General features: G+C 40.5%; 1 protein-coding gene across 13 annotated transcripts in view; it reads left to right on the forward strand.

The window, feature by feature from the left end:
* Nucleotides 1–21832, forward strand: part of FAM168B (family with sequence similarity 168 member B) — a 153280-nt gene that overhangs the window by 73606 nt on the left and 57842 nt on the right. For 11 of the 13 annotated variants that reach the window (XR_013813859.1, XM_079778776.1, XM_079778777.1 and 8 more), the window contains one exon: nt 8401–8484. The exons of the other annotated variants lie outside the window; for them this stretch is intronic. Coding sequence is in view for 8 of the 11 variants with exons in the window: in XM_079778776.1 (XP_079634902.1) it covers nt 8401–8484 (84 nt within the window). In the remaining 3 variants the exon portion in view is untranslated. The remainder of the gene's footprint in view (nt 1–8400; nt 8485–21832) is intronic. 13 annotated transcript variants of the gene reach the window in all.

The raw sequence follows: 21832 nt of genomic DNA on the forward strand, positions 1-21832 counted from the left end.
ATTTGTCTATTATTAGATTAGATAGATGCTCCTTCTATTTGCTCCGGGATAAGGCTCAGTACACTTCTGCCTATTTGGCTGTCATTTCCGCCCCCCAACCCCCCTTCCTCCCCCCCGCCCCCGATCTTATAATCCTATTCAGGTTTTTTTTATTCTTCCTGATTGAGTTTTGAAAGTCGTATTTTTCTAGGAATATGTCCATTTCCTCCAAGTTGTCCAGTGTGTTGGAACAGAGTCTTTCATAGTATTTTTTTTTAATGATTCTTTGTATTTCTGTGGCATCAGTTGTTATTTCACCTCTTTCATTTCTGATTTTATCTGTTTTCCATAGATTTTGGTTTGTTGTGTGTTCATTTTCATTTGTTTCCAGGATTTTTAAAAAAAAATTTCCTTTGATCTCTTTGGTAACCCATTTATTGTTTAACTAGAGGCCTGGTGCACAGATTCGTGCTCCGGTGGGGTCCCTCAGCCTGGCCTGTGCCCTCTTGCAATCCAGGACCCCTCGGGGGATGTCAGATTGCCAGTTTCAGCCTGATCCCCACAGGCCAGGCCAGGCCAGGCCGAGGGACCCCGCTGGTGCACAAATCCATGCACCAGGCCTCTAGTATGCATATAAGATCTTTGGTTAATCTCTGCCCCTCTTCCCTCTGAGATTCATCAGTCTGTTCCATGTTTCCATGCCTGTGCATTGAGCGTCTGCCCCCTGATGGTCAGTGCGCATCATAGCTACCGGTCGAACAGTGGTTTAGGCTTTTATATATATAGATAGCATGTTATTTAGCCTCCATGTGTTTGATTGGTTTTTATTGTTTCTATTGTAGGTGATTTCTAATTTTATACCATTTGATCTGAGAAGATACTTTATATGGTTTCAATCATCTTGAACTTGTAGAGACTTAGTTTGTGTCCTAACATGTGGTCTGTCTTTGAAAATATCCCATGTGCACTTGAGGAGAATGTGTATTCTGTAGCTTTTGAGTGAAACGTTCTGAAAATATCAATTAATCTGCTCTGCTCTAGTGTGTCATTTCGGATTGCTGTACCATGTTGATTTTTTTTTTTATCTCAGAAGATCTATCCAATGATGTCAGTAGGGTATTAAAGTCCCCTGCAATGATTGAATTGCTATGGATCTCTCCTTTGCTATCCTCCAAAAGTTTTTCTTATATATTTGGATCCTCCTGTATTGGGTGAATATATTTACCAGATTTATATCTCTTATTGTATAGATCCCTTTAATAGTTTGAAGTGGCCTTCGATATCTGCTGTTAAGGCCTTCACTTTGAAGTCTTTTTTGTCAGATATGAGTATAGCTATCCCAGCTTTTTTTTTTTTTTTTTTCATTTCCATTTGCCTGGAAATTTTTTTTCCAGCCCTTCACTTTCAATCTGTATGAGTCCTTTGTTCTGAGATAGGTCTCTTGCAGATAGCATATATCTGGGTCATGTTTTCTTATCCTTTCAGCTACTCTATGCCCTTTGATTAGAGCATTTAAGCCTTTTACATATAAGGTTATTATTAATAGGTATTTATTTAATATTTCCATTCTTATTCTTTATGCCTGTGTTTGTTCTCGTTCCTCTCTCTCTCTCTCTCTCTCTCTCTCTCTCGACCACAGTCGCTTTAGCATTTGTTACATTCCTGGTTTGGTGGTAATAAACTTATTAAGCCTGTTTTTGTCTATGAAGCTCTTTATTTCACCTTTGATTTTGAATGACAGCCTTACTGGATAGGGTAATCTTGGGTTCAGTACCTTGATTTTTATTACCTTGTATTCTTTTTTTAAAAAAATATATTTTATTGATTTTTTACAGAGAGGAAGGTAGAGGGACAGAGAGCTAGAAACATCGATGAGAGAGAAACATCGACCAGCTGCCTCCTGCACACCCCCTACTGGGGATGTGCCCGCAACCAATGTACATGCCCTTGACCGGAATCGAACCTGGGACCTCCCAGTCCACAGACCGATGCTCTATCCACTGAGCCAAACCGGTTTCGGCTTACCTTGTATTCTTGATGCCATTCCCTACTGGCCTAAGGTGTTTCTATTGAGAAGTCAGCTGACAGTTTATTGGGAGCTCCCTTGAAGTAACTTTCTGTCTTTCTCTTGCAGCCTTAAAGATTCTTTTTCTGTCTTTAATGTTTGCCATTTTAATTACTATGTGCCTAAGTGTGGGTATTTTGGGGTTCATCTTGGCTGGGACTCTGTGTTTCCTGAACTCAAGTGACTTTTTCTTTCATCAAGTTAGAGAAATTTTCTGCCATTATTTCTCCAAACAGTTTCTGTATTCCTTGCTTGGATTCTTCTCTTCTGGGCCCCTATGATGTGAATGTTGTTAGTTTCATGTTGTCTCAAAGCTCTCTTAAACTCTCCTTCTGCTTTTTAATTTTTCTTCACATTTGCTGCTCTTAATGGGTATTTTTTCCTACCTTATCTTCTAATTCACTGATTTGGTCTTCAGCTTCTTCTAGTCTACTATTGAATCCTTCCAGGGTATTCTTTATTTCAGTTGTGTTGTTTCTCATTTCCAATTGATTCTTCTTTATTCCTTCAACCTCTCTTTTCAAGTTGGTGTAGCTCTCATTAAGTGTCTTAATATTTTCATTACTTTTCTTGTAATTCTCATTCAGTTATTTGTTTTTCTTACTGAGTTTTTTGAGCACCCTTATTACCATTACTCTGAATTCTTTATCTGACAAATTGCTTGCTCCATTTCATGTAGTTTCTTTTCTGGATATTCCACCTTTTCTTTCATTTGGGGGTTGTTTCTTTGTCTCCCATTTTTGCTATCCCTTTGTATTCATTTTTACCCATTAGATTAAACTGCTATGCCTCCCAGATATTGTGGGTCTTATGGTTGGTATTTTGTGGGACCCAATGGTACAGTCTCTTAGATCTCCTGAGCTGGGTGCTCTAGGAAAGCCCATTGTGTGAGTTATTTGGGTTCTCCTATTGTAGTTGGGTTTTGAATGTTATTGTCCTATCCCTGGATGGAGTCTCCTCTCAGGCTGGCTCAACCCTGACCACATCATTTGAGCTGTTGTGGAAATGCTGACCAAACAGAACAAAATAAAACAAAACATAAAACAGAAGAAACAAAACCAAAACATACACAAAACCCCTATAGCACCAACAAAAGCAACCAGAGAATAGAGAATTTGGAAAGAGAAAATAGAGCAAGAATGATAGTAAAAAAGAGAGAAAAAAATATTAGGCGAAAACAAAGCAAAACAAACAAACAAAAAAAGCAGAAACAAACAAAAGAAACAACAACAAGAAAAGTGGGGGCAGAATATGTATATGTAGAGCTTAAGTAAAGAAAATAAGAATAAAGAATTAGAGGAATAGGGGGAGCAAATCGGTTTAAAATAAAGGAGGGAGGAATGAAATAAAAATATAAGGAAAAACTTTGAAAAGGAAAGTAGAAAAAAAAAGCAATTAGACCTAAAACAAGAAAAAGAAAAAGGATGAGAAAGCAGTAGAAAAAGAAAATTGAAAGAAAAGAGATAAAAAAAAGTTTGAGTAGTGAAAAAAAGAAAAAAGGAAAAAATTGAGTATGAAAAGGGAAGAGGAAAATTATATATATGAATGAAAGAACAGAGTAGAATAACAACAAATCAATAAAGTAGATAGATATAAAGGTAAATTTAAAAAGGGGGGTGGGAAGCATGGAAAGAGAAAAAAACAAAAAGAAAGGAAAAAGGATGGAAAAAAAAGGAAAAAACGTAATTAAAAAGCAGTGAAGTGGTATTTGTTTCAGCCAAGTTAAATGTCCCTTGTGAAGCTTCTGATCCCACTCTTCTGTCTGCCAGCTCCAGGGGTGCCCCTTGTGTGCGTGATGTGTGCTAACCCATGAAGTTGAGCCTTGATTGCTGTTGGGAAGCATTGACCCTCAATCTGATTGGTTGTGAGGACTGCCCATGACTACAGTCGAGCAGCTGTTGTGCAGGGGTTGACCCTGTGTAGCAGGATTCACTTCAGTGAGCCATTGGTGCTTGCCTAGTCTGATCTTCGAGTTTTTCATTTGTGGAGATGGTTAGATGGTGCTCTGGTATGAGCTGAAGCTGGCCACTGGGTATGTTGGTTCTTGGGCCTTTTGGGAGGTGCAGGCCAAGATCAGCTGCTGCTTGTGCCCTGCCTGGGACCATCTCTTATGAGCTACAGTCTTCTGCAGATGGTTGCCACTTGTGCTGGGTATGGACGTGCCTGAGGAAAACTAAGCTGCTGACTGAGGCTGACTTTCGCTAGTGTCAGGCTTAGGGCTGCTCACCCTGAGGCTACATGCTGCTTTTTTGGTGTTTGTGAACCTTTGAAAGATTTTAGGGAAGTCCATAGAATGAGCCAAGACAGGCAGTTAGTATAGAAAAGCCCCTGGAGGCAGCTTGGTTGGTCCTGTAAGTTGAGTGTGGCCGTCTCAGGGGGTGGAGAACAGTTTTAGCTAGTTGATGGTGACACATATGGCTCCTGCCTCTGGTCTCTGTGGGGAGAGAGCTCAGCAAAGGGACAATGGAGAAAGATGCCACTCTAGCCCTGTAGCCCTCATACTGATGCCAGTCAATTCATTTCTTCCCCATGTTTCCCTGGTGCTTTTCAAGCTGCTGCCCCAGCGTTGGAGCTCAGAGAGAGTGAGTCCAAGTCCCTGTGCGGGCTCTTCAAAAGGAACTCCTGGGACTCTAGGAGTCCTCCTTCTCACTCAGCCACAGTCTACACTAATTTTTACAGCCAGAATTTATGGAGACTTTCTTCCGGCACTGGAAGCCTGGGATCAGGAATCCTTGTGTGGGGCTGGCACCCCTCACTCTTCAGGGGGGCCCTCCACAGCTGTGATTTTTATCCGCCAAATGTGAGTGTGGGACCAGTGTATTCTGCTTCTCTGCCCCTCCTACTAGTCTCAGTGTGCTTCCTATGTATATCCTTAGTTACAGGAGTTCAGTTCAACTAAATCTCAGTTCTCACTGATGCTTGTTCTGTAACTTAGTTGTAATTTTGATGTGGTCGGAAGGAGGCAAGTGCAGCATTTACCTACCAGCCATCTTGACTAGAAGCCCGTCTGTGTGTTTTTTATGTGGACACTTGTCATTGGATTTAGGGCACACCTGGGTAATCCATGGTGATCTTATCTCCAGACTCCTAACTTATGTCCATGAAGACCCTGTTTCCAAATAAGGTAATATTTACAAGTTCCAGGGATTTGATTTGTAGTATCTTTGTGGGTGGGAGGCATTTTTTGCTCACCATACTGAGTGTATAATTTTGATATATAATTTTACTTTCAGCACTTTAAAGGTGTAGTTATATTGTCTTCTGGTTTCTGTGATAATTATTTTTGTTTCTTTGAAGTTAACATGTCCTTCCCCATCTCCCTCACCTCACCCCCTTAACTTCCTCACTCCTTTTAAAATATCTTTGTTTTTACTGTGACATGACTAGTTTTTTTGCTTGATTGATTTTTAAAATTTCTCTTGCTTAGTGCTCACAGAGCTTCTGGAATCATGTGGGCTAGTTTATTCCAGCAGTAACAGTTGCTCTTCAAATATTTTTTTTTCTGCCCCTTTCTCTCTGTCCTGGAACTCTATTTATAAGCATATTAGGTCATTTTACTTTGTCTCATGTCTTACATCCCTTTTGTATTTCTATTGTTTTGTCTGTGAGCTTTAATATAATTTTGTTCTGATAAGCTTTCATTTTGCTAATTCTGCTTGTGTATTATTGAATCAATGTTTTTCATTTTCTGTTTTCTTCAAAATACTACTCATAGTTATTTTAAAAACCTGTTGGCTGGATCACCTGTGGGTCTGTTTCTATTGTCAGTGTGTCTTTTCTTTTGTTTTCAGCCACATGGTCCTGTGTCTTGGGGTGCCTATTGTTTTTACATTGAATGTAATACACAGTGTATTAATAACCCTTTGCACTCCCTTGCTTTTTTCTCGAGATTCCTTTATTCTAATGCTAACTGTGTCGAGTCACACTCGACATCCGAGTGCAAAAGGTTAAAAGTCATAGGTAGTCCAGTTGATGTTTTTTTCTGTTAGGCAGATACCATGTTGATTGATCATTTTCCCCTCAGCTATATTGAGGAATGATATACAAAAAGTGTATATGTCTAGTTTCTATAACATGTTTTATAAAGATGTTTGTGATGATTTAATATATATATTGTGAAATGATTACTGTGGAGTATCTCCAAATACCATCACATTGGGGGTTAGTGTTTCAACATACAATTTTAGAGGGAACACAGACATTCAGTCCATGTTAGGCCAATTGCATCCATACATTCTAATTTCTTCTTTGTTATACAAAAGATGTTACATACTTGATGGAATTAGAAATACAGACATTTTGGGGGAGGATAACACTTTTGAAAGGTCCAGTGGGGAAGCAGCAGAATGGGTAGGGGAGCCTCAGGGTTGTGATACACATTTGCCGAAGTCTCAGCCAACTGAACGGAGCTCTGGGTCAAGTATTGGCAGTGAGAGGAGGCCCTCATTAGGCCAGAGTGACCGTGGAAGGTGCTGCTGCTAGAGACTGTCGGCCCACATACTCCTCATGCCTGAACCACAGGTTCTTTTCTGGAATAGAAATGCAGGTTGAGTTCACTTTGCTTTGTCAACTTAGTGCATTCTAGGAACCATTTCCAATTAATTCACAGAGGTTGCTTTATTCTTTTTATATTTACATAATACTACTACATAATTCTTCATCTGCTGATGGCCAGGATTTTGACTATAATCTTAATGTCTTTTTTTTGAAAAATATTTATGAATATCTAAATAAATGGAAATATATGCACCTGTCTATGGAAGGGAAGACTCAGTTTTGTAAAGACATCATCACCCTCCACATTAATACCTAAATTCAATGTGATTCCAATTAATCTCAGCAGAGTTATCTTAGTACCTTATTAGCCAATTCTTAGATTGATACAGAATCAAAAGACCAAGAACAGCAACCTTCAGTTTGTTCTCTGTATCCATGAATCTGTTGTTTGCTTGTTTTGTTCTTTAGATTTCACATATAAGTGAAATGATATAAAGATGACATATAGATGGCCAACAGACATATGAAAAGATGCTCAATGTCACTAATCATCAGAGAAATGCAAATTAAAACCACAATGAAATATCACCTCATACATGACAGAATGTCTGTCATCAATAAATCAACAAACAACAAGTGTTGATGTGGACGTGGAGAAAAAGAAACCCTTGTGCACTGTTGGTGGGATTGCAAATTGGTGCAGCCACTATGGAAAACAGTATGGAGGGTCCTCAAAAAATTAAAAATAGAATTACCATTTGGTCCAGCAATTCCACTCCTGGGAATATATCTGAATAAATCCAAAATACTAATTTGAAATTACATATGTACCTCTATGTTCATTGCAGCATTATTTACAATAGCCAAGTTTTTTAAGCAACCCAAATGCCCATCAATAGATGATTGGATAAAGAAGAGGTAGTACTATATACAATGGAATATTACTCAGCTATAAAAATAATGAAATCTTACCATTTGCATAACATGGATGGATCTAGAGGGTATTATGCTAAGTGAAATAAGTCAGACAGAGAAAGACAATGTCTTATTTGCTGTTTCTTTTATATTCAGATGAATTATTAGTGGCTGTGGTTTAGTTTTATAAAGGATTCCTTGTTAGTATTAATAAATGCAAGGTTGCTTCCAAGTAGGTCGTGAGATTGGCTTTTTGCCAGTTCCATGGGTCTATGGTCACAGTTAGAGCCCCTTCAGCACACAATGCTTTTATTGCTCTTAAATTATGGAATTAGAATCTAGGATAAAACTGCCTAAGTATTGGCAGTTCTCTGACTAGTATATATATCTATATGTGTTATTTTGTATTCTAACTTAGTTTCTGCCCAGTTTTTTCTTTGTTAAAAGTTGTATTTTTTAAAATAGCTTTTTAATTGATTTTTAGAGAAAGGGAAAGGGGGGGAGAGAGAGAAGAGACATCAATCCGTTGCCTCCCACGTGCACCCCAAATAGAGATATGTGCTCTAACCTGGAATCACTTTGGTGTACAGGATGACGCTCTACCAGCTGAGCCACACTGGCCAGGGCAAAAGTTGTAAACATTTACTCATAGGTTTGAAATAAATCCAAAATAAATCGAAAATATGGGCCAACACCATAGTGCAGACTCGCAGAGAAAAATTCCACTAAATAAACTATCTGATTAGGATTTTGACCCATCACAATTCTGAGGAAAGGAGACAACTAGAGACAAACTGCTCAGGTTACATAGTACTGTTGGGCTGCCTAAGTTGGTCTGGAGATCTGATGAAGAAGGTAAGAATGTGTCTGTGGGCACCCTGGTTATAAAATCATGTTACTCCTTCAAGTGATAACAACAGATTATTCTGTGTGTTTTTCTCCAGCTGGTTTCCCCATGAGCTATGCAGCAGCAGCTCCTTCCTACTCCCCCAACATGTACCCTGGAGCAAATCCTACCTTCCAAACAGGTATGCAGGTTGTATGTGCCAAGTGGCACAAATGCTTTGTCCATGCAGTTGGGAGAATATAAGGTGGGTGGATTTTGAGGGGAGTGGTTATAGAATTAGGATTTGGGGTTGATTTCTTAGTTCATAAGATTAGCCTTGTTGATAAGGGCAATCAAAGCTTAATTCTTCTTGCATGTAAAGCTTTAGATATTGCATTTCTTTCTTTTTTTTTTTTTTATTGATCTTTTTACAGAGAGGAAGGTAGAGGGAGAGAGAGTTAGAAACATTGATGAGAGAGAAACATCAATCAGCTGCCTCCTGCACACCCCCTACTGGGGATGTGCCCGCAACCAAGGTACATGCCCTTGACTGGAATCGAACCTGGGACCCTTGAGTCTGTAGGCAGATGCTCTATCCACTGAGCCAAACCGGTTAGGGCTGCATTTCTTTTTTAAAAATATATTTCTTTTATTGATTTCAGAGGGGAAGGGAGAGGGAGAGAGAGATAGAAACATCAATGATGAGAGAGAATCATTCATTTGGCTCCTTCCTGCATGCTCCCCACTGGGAATCAAGCCCGCAACCTGGGCATGTGCCTTTGGTCGGAATCGAACCTGGGACCCTTCAGTCTGCAAGCCGATGCTCTGTCCACTGAGGCAAACCGACTAGGGCTAGATATTGCATTTCTGATGTCCTTTCACAACACACATCTTCATTCTAAATATAGATTGTTACAGGTAAATAGTTGTGCCAGAACATGTATTTATGAAATAGAGTTGATTACAAGGAACTGGAGATCATCTTGCTATGTTAATAAATGGAATTTCCATGTTACTAACATTTTTAGATATTTAAAATCATTTTAGCCCTTTGTTTATAGTGTTAAAAGAAAGTCTTATTTTCTATGTTAGTGTTCTAAATAGTTTTCAAAGAAAGTCTTATTTTTTGTGTGTTTTTGTTGTTGTTATTCTTGTTTCTAAAAGTCTTATTTTCTGTGCATGAGAATTTTTTCACATTTTAAAATTAGTGATGCAATTGGAATTAGTTTGGGTCTGAACCTTGTAAAGATAGTTTATTTAGTGGAATTTTTCTCTGTGAGCCTGCACTATGATGTTGGCCCATTCCAGAGACTGGACTTTGTGAATCTGCTGCAGCGTGGTGGCCCATGCTCTGACTTGAAGGCTCAGCCTCACTGGTCTGCTGGGCGCTTCTTTGTCCTTCAGAACCCCTAGCCTCACACAGTTAACTTTACAGAAGAGAGGACAGCAGTAATATTCTTTTCCCAAATTATTTCTATTTTTTTATCATAAAATTCTTCCTTTTCATTTCCACTCTGATCATCTTTATTCAGCCTATAGCTCACACCCAGAGATGGCTTCTTCTTTATCAAATAGTTGTTGTTGTTTTTATTTTGCCTAGCTTTTATTCACTCTTTTTTCTCCTACCTGAACTAGAGTACCTGCTACTTTGCATCTGTCTTTTGGGGGTTGTTATGGAATATCCCTTCCCTGGGGTCAACAGTGTTATTCACTGGATTTTTAGGCCAAATGGCACTACCCATCTCCTTACATAAAATGTCTCACCTTGTTTAACTTTTTAAAAACAACTCTCTTGAGGTATAAATGACATGTGGTAAATTGCACATACTTAAAAGTGTATAGTTTGATAACTTATGATCTAATGTGTACCACCCTCACAATTGAAAGTAAGCATATCTCTCACCCATAAAAGTTTTCTGATGTTGGCCCTTTGTAATCTCACCTAGACTCTGAGAAATCACCGATCCGTTTTCTCTCATTATAGATCATTTGTATTTTCTAAAATTTTATATTAATGAATAATATGGAATATACTCTTTTTTTTTGGAATGGGAAAGAATATACTTTGCTGGGAGAGCTGACTTCTTTTATCACAATTATTTTGACATGTATGTTGAAGTGTATATCAATAGTTCATTATTTCTTTTTATTGTTGGGTGGTATTCCATTGTATGGACATCCACAATTTGCTTACCAGTGGATGGATATTAGGATTGTTTGCAGCATTTGGCTGTTACAAATGAAACTACTCTGAATATTTATGTACAAGTCTATGTGTATGCTTTCATTTTCTTAAGTAAATACTAAGGAGAGGTGTAGCTGGGTTTTAAGGCAGGAGTATGTTTAACTTTGTAAGAAACTGCCAAATTGTCTTCCTAAGTGTTTATACTATTTTATGTTCCCACCAGCAGTAGTTCAGTTCCTAACCTTATTAACACTTGATATGGTCGTGCTTTTTTATTTGAGACATTCTAGTGTAGTGATATTTCATTGTATATTTTTTTCAATTAGCAATACTCACATCTTGGATAAACCTTATTGGCTACAATACTGTCATTGCACAAACCTTCATTGTAGTTTTAATTTGAGGATATTTAATGACTAGTAATTTTGAATATATTTTCATGTGCTTATTTGCCATTTATATGTCTTTGCTTAAGTGTGTGGGTACATCTTTTAGTTCTTTTTTTTGAGATTTCTTCTTTTCTTTTGTTTGTGTTATGTTTGTCTCCTCATTTTGGCTGACTTCCTGGGTTTGTTTCTACGTATTACATAGATCTGCTGTGTCTCCCAGTATTGGCAGAGTGGTCTTACGTAATAGGTGTTCTGTGAAGTCTAATGGTGCAGTCTTTTTGATCACTTGAGCCAGGTGCTCCAGGATTGTCTTTTGTGTGAGTGTGTGTGCCCTCCTATTGAAGTTGAGCCTTGGTTGCTATTGGAATGTCACTGGGTGGGATTGATTGTCAGGCAACTGGCTATGAGGATTGGCCAGAACCACAGTGTGTGAGCTGCTGTGCAGATGTTGACCCCATGAAATGGTACTATGGAGCTAATTGGATGGTGTTCTGAAGCTAGCCATAGGGTGTGTTAGTTCTGGGGCCTCTTAGGAGGTGCTGGGTGCAGGCCAAGGTTAGCCACTGCTTGGAACCAGCCTGGAGCTACCTGGTAAAAGTTAAAAAGTTATCCATGACTGGTAGCTGCCTGTGCTGGGCCTAGAGATTTGTGGGAGAGGCCATGCTGTGAACCATGACCAGCTGCCACCAGTACCAGGCCAGGGGCTGGTCAGCAAAAGGCCACCTGAAGGTCTGCACCTCTAGGCCTGCCAGCGCCTGTAAGGTTCACTGAAAGAGCCTCGGGTGATAGGCCAGTTGGGTGAGGTAGGGTTTCAGAGTCACCAAGATGGAGTAAGTGAGTATTCACCAGGTTAATGTAGATTCAGAATTGGTGCCGGTGCAGAGTCTGAGGATACTCAGACAGACCATTCATGAAACCGCCTGCCTGGGTCCTGTGGACTTTGAGAATTTTAAAGAAAGATTGCAGGCTGAGGACAGCTGCCTGCCTTTGACTGCCTGCGAGTTGGGTGAGGGCATGGTCTCAGGGTGGAGCTAGTGATGTTCACCAGACTAATGCAGAATCAGATTTGGCCCCTGTAGGGGTAGGTTCAACAGAAGAAAGATGGCATCCACCTGCCTGTTGTGCAGGAGGAGGGCCAAAAAAGAGATAGTGGCAGCTATTCTTTCAGCCTTTGCCCTGAAGCCACACAACTCAGTTTCTCCCTGTATGTCTCTAGCATCCCTTTAAGAGGATGCCTGGATTTCCACCAGCCTTCCATTATACCTGGATGTACAGAATCCTAGCACTGGTGCTCCAGGCTGGGGAGCCTGGTGTGGGATTGAGACCCCTCACTTTTAAGGGGAGACCTCTGCAATTGAGATATCCCTCCCAGTTCACAACTGCCAGACACGTCTGTGGGACCAGCCCTTTTCGTGTCTCATCTCCTTCTGTCATTCTTGACATGGCTTCTTATGTATATGCTTAGTTATAGAACTTCTGTCCAGCTAGTCTTCAGATGGCTCTCCATGCTGATTGTTCTATAATTAAGTTTTAATTTTGATGTGATCATGGGAGGAGGTTAGCATAGTGTTTACCTACTCCTCTATTTTGACTGGAACCTGCCCATTGGCACATAATTGAAAAAAGGTGAAGATATTGCTAAGAGTGATTAAATAGCTTCCTTTGTTGCTACCATGCATGGCTGGATGGAGGATTCATTAGGTCAATTTTTGGAGGATAATTTGGCAATGTATTAGAAAGAAGCTTAAAAATGAGTCTTTTTGACTAACTTCTAGGAATGTATCCTAAAAGAATAATCAGGTATATAAATATTAATGTACAAGTGCAGCTTTATCTAATAACAAAGTAATGTTTAATTAAACTGTTGGTTTATTTCACAGTGTTTAACTAGTCTTACTACTTGCTTTTAAAGGATCTTTAATAAGTAAAATGCTTTACAGTACACCACTTTTATTTAAACCCTAGAATTAGGTACATTAAGTCTGACCCCGGGTTTCTTTAAAAATTAAACTTCACATGGCAGCCACACAGGAGATAAAGGCATTAGAATGTTGAAGGATTGTGAGGTCAAGTGATCTATCTCCCTCTTGCTTAAATTAAAGGTTTACATGCAAATAGTTTAAAGATTCTCTCACTCTCCTTCCCATTCTTACTGTAACCATGTGAGCATTGTGCACTACTGTGAATGTGTGGCTATTCTGCAACTACTTTTTCCTCCCTGGACCTGGTATTCTTTTTTTTTTTTTTAAAAAATATATTTTTTATTGATTTCAAAGAGGAAGGAAGAGGGAGAGAGAGATAGAAACATCCATGATGAGAAAGAATCATGGATCGGCTACCTCCTGCAAGTCCCCCACTGGGGATCGAGCCCACAACCCTGGCATGTGCCCTTGACCAGAATCAAACCTGGGACCCTTCAGTTTGCAGGCTGATGCTCTATTCACTGAGCCAAATTGGTCAGGGTTGGACCTGGTATTCTTGATTAGATTACTGTAACCATATTATTTATTAAACCTCTAACATCACCCCAGGTGTGGGGAACTCTTGTTAGTATTTTATGCCACGTGAGGATTTTTGTGTAGCTCCTCCTCCTCCTCCTCCTCCTCCTCCTCCTCCTCCTCCTCCTCCTCCTCCTCCTCCTCCTCCCTTCTTCTTCCTACTATTTTTTTTAAACAAAGATTTACAATAAATTTAATAGTAACATATAGCAAATAAAAGGAAAACTGTATCAGAATGATACACAGACCCTTCTAGTTCAAAAACAATATCTATTTTTTCCAAAGTGGGTACACCATAGTAACAGTGTTATATGTAAAATTAATTTTATTTTTTTAGTTTTATTATTTTTTTAATTACTTTATTGATTAAGGTATCACATATTTTTCCTCAACACCCCCCCCCCCCATTCCCATCCCAAACCCAAACTCCTCCACACACAAACCCCCACTCTCCCTGTTGTCCGTGATCACTGGTTAGGCTCATATGCAAGCACACAAGTCCTTTGGTTGATCTATCTCCCTTATCCCCACCCTCCCCTACCTTCCCTCTGAAGTCTGACAGTCTGATCGATGCTGTTCTTGTTCTTCAGTCTATGTTGTTCATCATTTCCCCTAGATGAGTGAGCTCATGTGATAATAGGAATACACTTATAGGAACCGAAAATGAGACAAGCAATAATGGTTATGCTGAGAGGTAAATGAATCAGTCTATAGTGAGTTTCTTTCTGGGCCAACAGTTCTTTTGAGTCCCAATTTCTATGTCCAACAGTTGTTTATGTGTACATAACAGCAATGATGTTTCAGTTCTGGATGGTGGACAAATGGTGGTAGTGCAGGTCCGACCCTCTCTGGTTTGGTCCTGGGCAACCTGCAGTGACGCATATCTGCTGACTGCTGGTATGGCAAGGCGTCGTCAGCGTCTTCCATCTCTGGACTGTTTCTCTTCTGTCTTCATGGCTGGAGCACTCCTGTCAATTCCTCTCTGTTGCAGGAATCCACATGGTCTCGGAGTTGTTTTCTGAAAATATACAAACATATTCTCGACCAAAAGTTAATAAAGGAATCTTTTCTATAAATTTGACTTGCGATCCTTTTTCATTTTTTGCCCAAACGATTTTCCTTTGGCTTGTTTTGACACCATTTATGTTTTACCTGGGTGTCTTGCTGTTAGCATTACAAATGAAAGTTAATTTTTTAAAATAAAAATTTTCTAGATGTAATTTAGTTATAGGATATTTTTCCTTACATGATATTCTTCTACTATCCCCCCTTTTTTAGTTTAAATATTAGAAGGCTTTTGGAAATTTTATGCTGTAATCTTGATAGCTTTTAACCCTTTGCACTCACTTGCTTTTTTCTCGATTCCTTTATTCTACTTGGGATTTAATTTTTTAAATACCCCAGATTTTACAAAGCGTGGCAGTAGAATAAAAAACTGGAGTTTCTTTTCATACAAACTTATTTATTTTGATTTTTTTATATTTCAAATTATTGATACATTCAAAGAGTATAAAAAGAGCTGCTACCGATGCTGTGTCGAGTCACACTCGACATCTGAGTACAAAAGGTTAAATTTTACTTTTTTGCACTAAAATGTGACTGCTTTAGGTTCATTATATGTTACGCAATTTTACCATGAGATGAACTACCAATAAAAATTTTAGTTAACACTTTAGGAACAGCTTTTTTGTCCAGTACAATTGATTTTTGTAGAATATTCACTCATTTTGATTGGCCAAATTTAAATTAGTCTGAAAACTTGACTACTATTTTACTGTCAAATTTAATACTCTAACAACCATCTTATTTTACCCTGTAAATATTATTTGCCTTCTTGAGTAGGCCCTGAGCATTCCTGGTGCTAGGCTGGGTTTAGATATCAAAATCCCCAGTTCCCCACATCATGGGTGCAAGACATCTCCATCAAGTCTTGTTGCAGTGAGAAGGCATCTGCTGTCGGCCAAGTCTCTGTTAACCTGGGTCCCGATTTCAGCTGGGCATGGGAAGCAAAGCAGCCATGGGGGCAGGAGACCTCCCTAAGCAGGGGTGAGGGTTCAGGCCCCTGCAAATTTGGGGGGTGAAGGTCTGTGCCCCACCTCTGTTGACCCCCAAGTTCTCTCCTGATGGCCCCTTTGCGACTGTGCCTGTCTTAGGTTGTTCCTTCCCTGAGGAATCTTACCCGTCTCTGGCTAACCAGCCATCCTCCAGGGCCAAGCATGGTGATGTGAGGTTTAGTTCTGTCTCCTTGGTTGCCTACGCCCCCATGGCCTCCATGCCCAGCACCTGCCTTGGGATCCCCTCGCCTGCTGGCAGGGTCCCAGCACTGATCACATATTTGTGGAATCCAGGTTTCTTCTCCAAGGAGGCCCAGCTCACCCCACTGGGTGAGAGACATATCCATGGTACCAGCCATCATGAGGCTTCAACCTTGGCATGAACAGAAGCTCAGGCAACTGCTGTGGACAATTGGATTGTGAGAAGAGGGTCCCTCTAGGCCAAAAGGGCAAGAGGGGCCAATTTAGAATGCTCAGGTGCCTTCGCAGGGGGCCCTCTACACAGTGGAAGGGATTAAACCCTTCCATGTCCTTTTTAAATTGCTGCCAGACATTCAAAGAATTAGTTTGTAAGTTTGTTTGGGATAATTGTATTTTACGCTGTTGTAATTCTAAATTATCTAGAGATGTGTTACCTTAGTCTCCAAGCACCAAAAAGATGATTTTTTATTGATCCCCAAGGGTGTGAGGTACTATTATAGGTAATGGGGGTAACACAAATCTGGGAAAAATTATAATGACATTGTAGAATAATATCATGTAAAGGTATTCTTTGCTCTAGGCCATGGCAATTCCATTTCAGACTGGGTGCCAGTTTCTTTTTGTGTACACAAGGTCTTAGCTACATTTTCTACACCTCTCCCGGGAGCAAGTAGTGATAGTCCCTTCCTTTGGTGTCCACGCAAGCCAGAAACCTCTCTTTAATTTTACATACAAAGGAGCAAAGGTTTGATTTGGTGTCATACAAAAGGGAAGCTGGGTGGAGACCCCTGTGTAATTATACTTCCTTGCCCCACCCATGGTCCTCCTGGATGACCAAGGTGTTTGGTATTATTGGTGACTACATTAGGAGGGGGATCAGCCCTCGTAAGGGCTCTTACCCATGAAGAGTCAGGAACATAAGTGCAAAATACTTCCCCCTTTGCCCCAGGTAATCCTACCGTACAGGTGATGACTGCTAGCATGGCAAGAAAGATGTTCTCAGGCATCCTTGGGGTTCTGGTTACCTCACAATTTCTTTTTTCTTTTTCTTTTTAAAATTTTTTACTTTTATTATTATTATTATTTTTTATGTGTCCTTATTCCCCCATTACCCCCCATCCCCAATTCGTGCCCCACCCTCCTGTTATTTGTGCCCATTGATTAGGCTTATTGCATGTACACAAGTCCCTTGGTTGATCTCTCCCCCTTTCTCCACCAACCCCCACCTTCCCTGATATTTGAGGTTCTGATCGATGTTTCTCAGTCTCTGGATCTGTTCTTGTTCATCAGTCTATGCCGTTCATTATATTCCACAAATGAGTGAGATCATGTGATATTTATCTTTCTCTGCCTGGCTTATTTCACTTAGCATAATGCTCTCCAGTTCCATCCATGTTTTTGCAAATGGTAGGAGCTCCTTCTTTTTTACCATAGCATAGTATTCCATGGTGTAGATGTATCACAGTTTTTTAATCCACTCATCTGCTGATGGGCATTTGGGCTGTTTCCAAATCTTAGCTATGGTGAATTGTGCTGCTATGAACATAGGGGTACATATATCCTTTCTGGTTCGTGTTTCTAGTTTCTTGGGATATATTCCTAGGAGTGGGATCACTGGGTCAAATGGGAGTACTATTTTTAGTTTTTTGAGTAAACTCCCTACTGTTCTCCACAGTGGCTGTATCAGTCTGCATTCCCACCAGCAGTGCAAAAGAGTTCCTTATTCTCCGCATCCTCGCCAACACTTGTCATTTGTTGATTTGTTGATGATAGCCATTCTGACAGGTGTGACATGGTACCACATTGTTGTTTTGATTTGCATCTCTGATGATTAGTGACTTTGAGCAGGTTTTCATATGACTCTTGGCCTTCCTTCTGTCTTCTTTCGAAAAGTGTCTATTTAGATCAGTTGCCCATTTTTTGATGGGGTTGTTTATCTTCTTTTTGTTAAGTTGTATGAGTTCTCTGTAAATGTTGGAGATTAAACCCTTATCAGATATAACATTTGCAAATATGTTCTCCCATGCAGTGGACTTCCTTGTTTTGTTGATGGTTTCTTTTGCTCTGAAAAAGCTTTTTATTTTGATGTAGTCCCATTTGTTTATTTTCTCTTTAGCTTCCATTGCCCTAGGAGCAGTATCAATGAAGAAGTTCTTTTGGCATATTTCTGAGATTTTGCTACCTGTGGATTTCTCTATTATTTTTATGGTTTCCCGTCTTATGTTTAAGTCCTTTATCCATTTTGAGTTTATTTTTGTGTATGGTGAAAGTTGGTGATCTAGTTTCATTTTTTGCATGTATCTGTCCAATTTTCCCAACACCATTTCTTGAAAAGACTGTGTTGAATCCATTGTTTGTTTGGCTAGAGGTTCATCAATCTTGTTTATCCTTTCAAAGAACCAGCTCTTGGTTTTGTTGATCTTTTGTATTGTTTTTTTTTTTTGGTCTCTATGTCATTCATTTCTGCTGTGATCTTTATTATTTCCTTTCTTGTGCTCACTGTGGGCTTTTCTTGTTGCTCTCTAATTCTTTGAGTTGTTGAGTTAGGTGTTTTATTACCATTTTTTCTTATTTTTTAGGTAGGCTTGTAGAGCTATAAACTTCCCTCTCAGGACTGCTTTCATTGTGTCCCATAGGACCTGCAATGTTGTGTTATTATTGTCATTAGTCTCCAGGATGTTTTTAATTTCTTCTTTGATCTCATTGTTAACCCAATCATTGTTTAGTAGCATGCTATTCAACCTCCAAGTGTTTTGTTTTTTTGGAATGTTTTTATTGTAGTTTATTTCTAATGTTATGCCATTGTTGTCTGAGAAAATGCTCGATAGAATTTCAATTTTTTTGAATTTGGAGAAACTTTGCTTGTGACCCAATATATGGTCTATTTTTAAAAATGTCCCATGTGTACTTGAGAAGAATGTATATTCCGTGGCTTTGGGGTGAAATGCTCTGAAGATGTCAATTAGGTCCATCTGATCTAGTGTGTCATTTAGAATTGCTGTTTGTTTGCTGATTTTTTGTCTAGAGGATTTATCCAGTGATGTCAGTGGTGTATTAAAGTCCCCTACTATGATTGTATTGTTGTCAATCTCTCCCTTGATACCTTCCAGGAGATTTTTTATGTATTTGGGTGCTCCTGCATTGGGTGCATATATGTTTACCAGAGTTGTATCTTCTTGTTGATTTGCTCCCTTTAGTATTATGTAGTGACCTTTCTTATCTCTTATTATGGTCTTTACTTTGAGGTCTATTTTATCAGCAATAAGTATCGCAACCTCAGCTTTTTTCTCATTTCCATTTGCCTGAAAAATATTTTTCCATTCCTTCACTGTCAGTCTGTATGAATCCTTTCCACTGAGGTGTGTCTCTTGTAGACAGCAAATATATGGATCATGTTTTCTTATCCATTCAGCTACCTTATGTCTTTTGTTTGGTGCATTTAGTCCATTTACGTTTAATGTTATTATTGACAAGTACATGTTTGTTTTCATATTTTTCCTTAGTGTTTGTGTTTCTTCTTGCCTTTCTCTTCTTTTTACAGCAGTACCTTTAGCATTTCTTGCATTGCTGGCTTGGTGGTGATAAACTCTCTTAGTCCTTTTTTGTCTGTGAAGCTCCTGATTCCATCTTCAATTTTGAATGATAGCCTTGCTGGGTATAGTATTCAGACTCTTGCTTTGCATCACTTTGTATATTTCATTCCATTCCCTTCTGGCCTGGTGTGTTTCTGTTGAGAAATCAGTTGATATTCTAATAGGAGATCCCTTGTAGGTAACTTTTTGTCTCTCTCTGGCGGCCTTTAAGATTCTTACTTTGTCGTTGGGGTTTGCCAATTTAATTATGATGTGTCTTGGTGTCGGTCTTTGGGGGTTCAACTTGTTTGGGACTCTATGTACTTCTTGGACTTGCATAGTTTTTTTCTTGCCAATATCAGGGAAGTTTTCTGTCATTATTTCTTCAAACAGGTTTTCTATTCCTTGCTTCTCTTCCTCTCCTTCTGGTATCCCAATTAAGCGAATATTGTTTTGTTTTGTGTTGTCCCGAAGGTCCTTTAGGCTCTCTGCTTGCTTTTTAAGTCTTCTTTCCAGTTGCTGCTGTGTTTGTGAGTTTTTTCCTACTTTGTCTTCTAATTCGCTGATGTGGTCCTCAGCTTCTTCTATTCTACTTTTTAAGCCTTCCACTGTGTTCTTTATTGCTGCTCTGTCGGTCTTCATCTCCTCTTGGTTCTTTTTCATGCTGGTGACATTCTCATTCAGCTCCTTATAGTTCTCATCGAGTTGTGTGTATTTGTCATTGAGTTGTGTGTATTTGTCATCCATCCGTTTAAACATCCTTATATCCATTACTCTGAATTCTTTCTCTGATAAGCTGCTGGCCTCAATATCATTTAACTCCCTTTCTGGTGATTCCTCTTTTTCTTTCCTTTGGGAATTGCCTTTTTGTCTTCCCATGTTTTTCTGTAATGTTTTAGTTGTAGATCCGCTTGCATTGTTACCCAGGTTCTTTTGGGGATGGTGCTACTGGTGTAATCTCTCAGTTCTCCTGGGCTTGGTAATCTAGTGTCGCTCCCTACTTAAGCTACTTGGGTTCTTTTGATGTAGGCCTGCAAGCTTGAGAGGCACAACTGTGGTGTCTAGAAATCAGCAGCTATGGAGGGGAGTGTCCCAGTTTTTGCTGTCTTGCACCCTTAGTTGAAATTGCGCATGTCCAGTGGGGACTCACAATGGCACCAGGAACCGTCTGTGGGGAGAGCTCCCAGTGGCTCCCACTAGCGCCCTGTGTGTAGATGGGCTCAGGGTTCCTGCCTGTTGTAAATTCGCTTCTGTGGAGGTGCGTTTGCAGGCACAGAGCTCTGATGCACTCTGAGGGGTCCTTGCACTGAGGTTGAGCAGCTAGGGTCGATGTGGGTCGTTATTCAGGAAGAGGGGTTTCGGAATTTCTGCTACAGGGCAGCACTACCTTGTCTGTACAGAATCCCACCCAGCAGGGGCTCGAAGCAGCTCCCCAGAGGACCCTGTGGATATATGGGCTCAGGGTGCCTTCCCTTGTCTGTGGCCTTGAGTTTGCCGGCTCTGGAAGTGTGTGTGAACTGGTGGTGCGTTTGCATTCGCACAGCTCTGTGGCCCTCTGAGGGGCCCTGGCACTGAAGTTAAACAGCTAGGGTGTATGTGGGAAGTTATTCAGGAGAAAATGTTCAGAGTTTCTGCTGTGGGGCAGCGCGTCCTTGGCTGTACAGAATCACACCCAGCAGGGGCTCGAAGCAGCTCACCAGAGGACCCTGTGGATATATGGGCTCAGCGTGCCTTCCCTTGTCTGTGGCCGTGAGTTTGCCGGCTCTGGAAGTGTGCGCGAACTGGTGGTGCGTTTGCCTGCGCAGAGCTGTGACGCACTCTGAGAGGCCCTGGCACTGAAGTTGCACACTGGGGGTGTCCGTGGGCAGTTATTTAGGAAGAGGCAGTTCAGAAATTCTACTGCAGGACCGCACACCCTTGTCTGTGCAGAATCACACCCTTGGGGGCTCTCAGTGGTTCCCAAGCACTGCCTGGGTAGTGGAGTGCCTGGGTGCCTACGAGCTGGGAACGCGGCGAATCCTGAGTTCCGGCACTAGGGAAGGGGAGGTTGTACTTACTGCTTTCAACGGCGCACGTTTGGGGGTGAAGGTCTCAGGGTTCATACATCTGCAGCTGGGGTGGCAGGTCTTCTACCAGAGCGGCTGTAGTGTCCTGGTTTGCTTCCGAGACCAGACTGGGTGGTGGCGAGGCTAGGATTCTAGTCTCTAGCAGTTCTGTTCTTCAAGATGGCGGCGTCTCTGTGCCACTGGTGTCCTCCCCGGAGTGTTTGCAGCGGCCGCGGGATTTTGCCGTCTAAGACTGCCCGGATTGGCAGCCCCCTGGAAGAACTGCAGGGTCTAACTGTCCCTATTTCACTCCCACACACTCCCACACACGCCCACACACACCTCTATCACTCCTTCACTCAATCACACACTCTCCCTCCCTACCTTCCTGCCGGTCGCCATCTTCTACCACCCAGATTGTTCTTCTTGATCACTCAAAGGCATTCTTTTGCCTTTACCTTCTATTTGATTCCTTGGTCTTTCTAAGTTTACTAGTACTCTTTGGTTTTAGTGGAAGATATCCTTTAGTAATCTCCCAAGAGAGTATGAAGGAGTCACAATTTTTGTATTTTTCATGTCTGAAAACAATTTATTCTGCACTGACAC

This window comes from Cnephaeus nilssonii, assembly GCF_951640355.1.
Source record: "Cnephaeus nilssonii genome assembly, chromosome: 8".
Lineage (NCBI taxonomy): Eukaryota > Metazoa > Chordata > Mammalia > Chiroptera > Vespertilionidae > Cnephaeus > Cnephaeus nilssonii.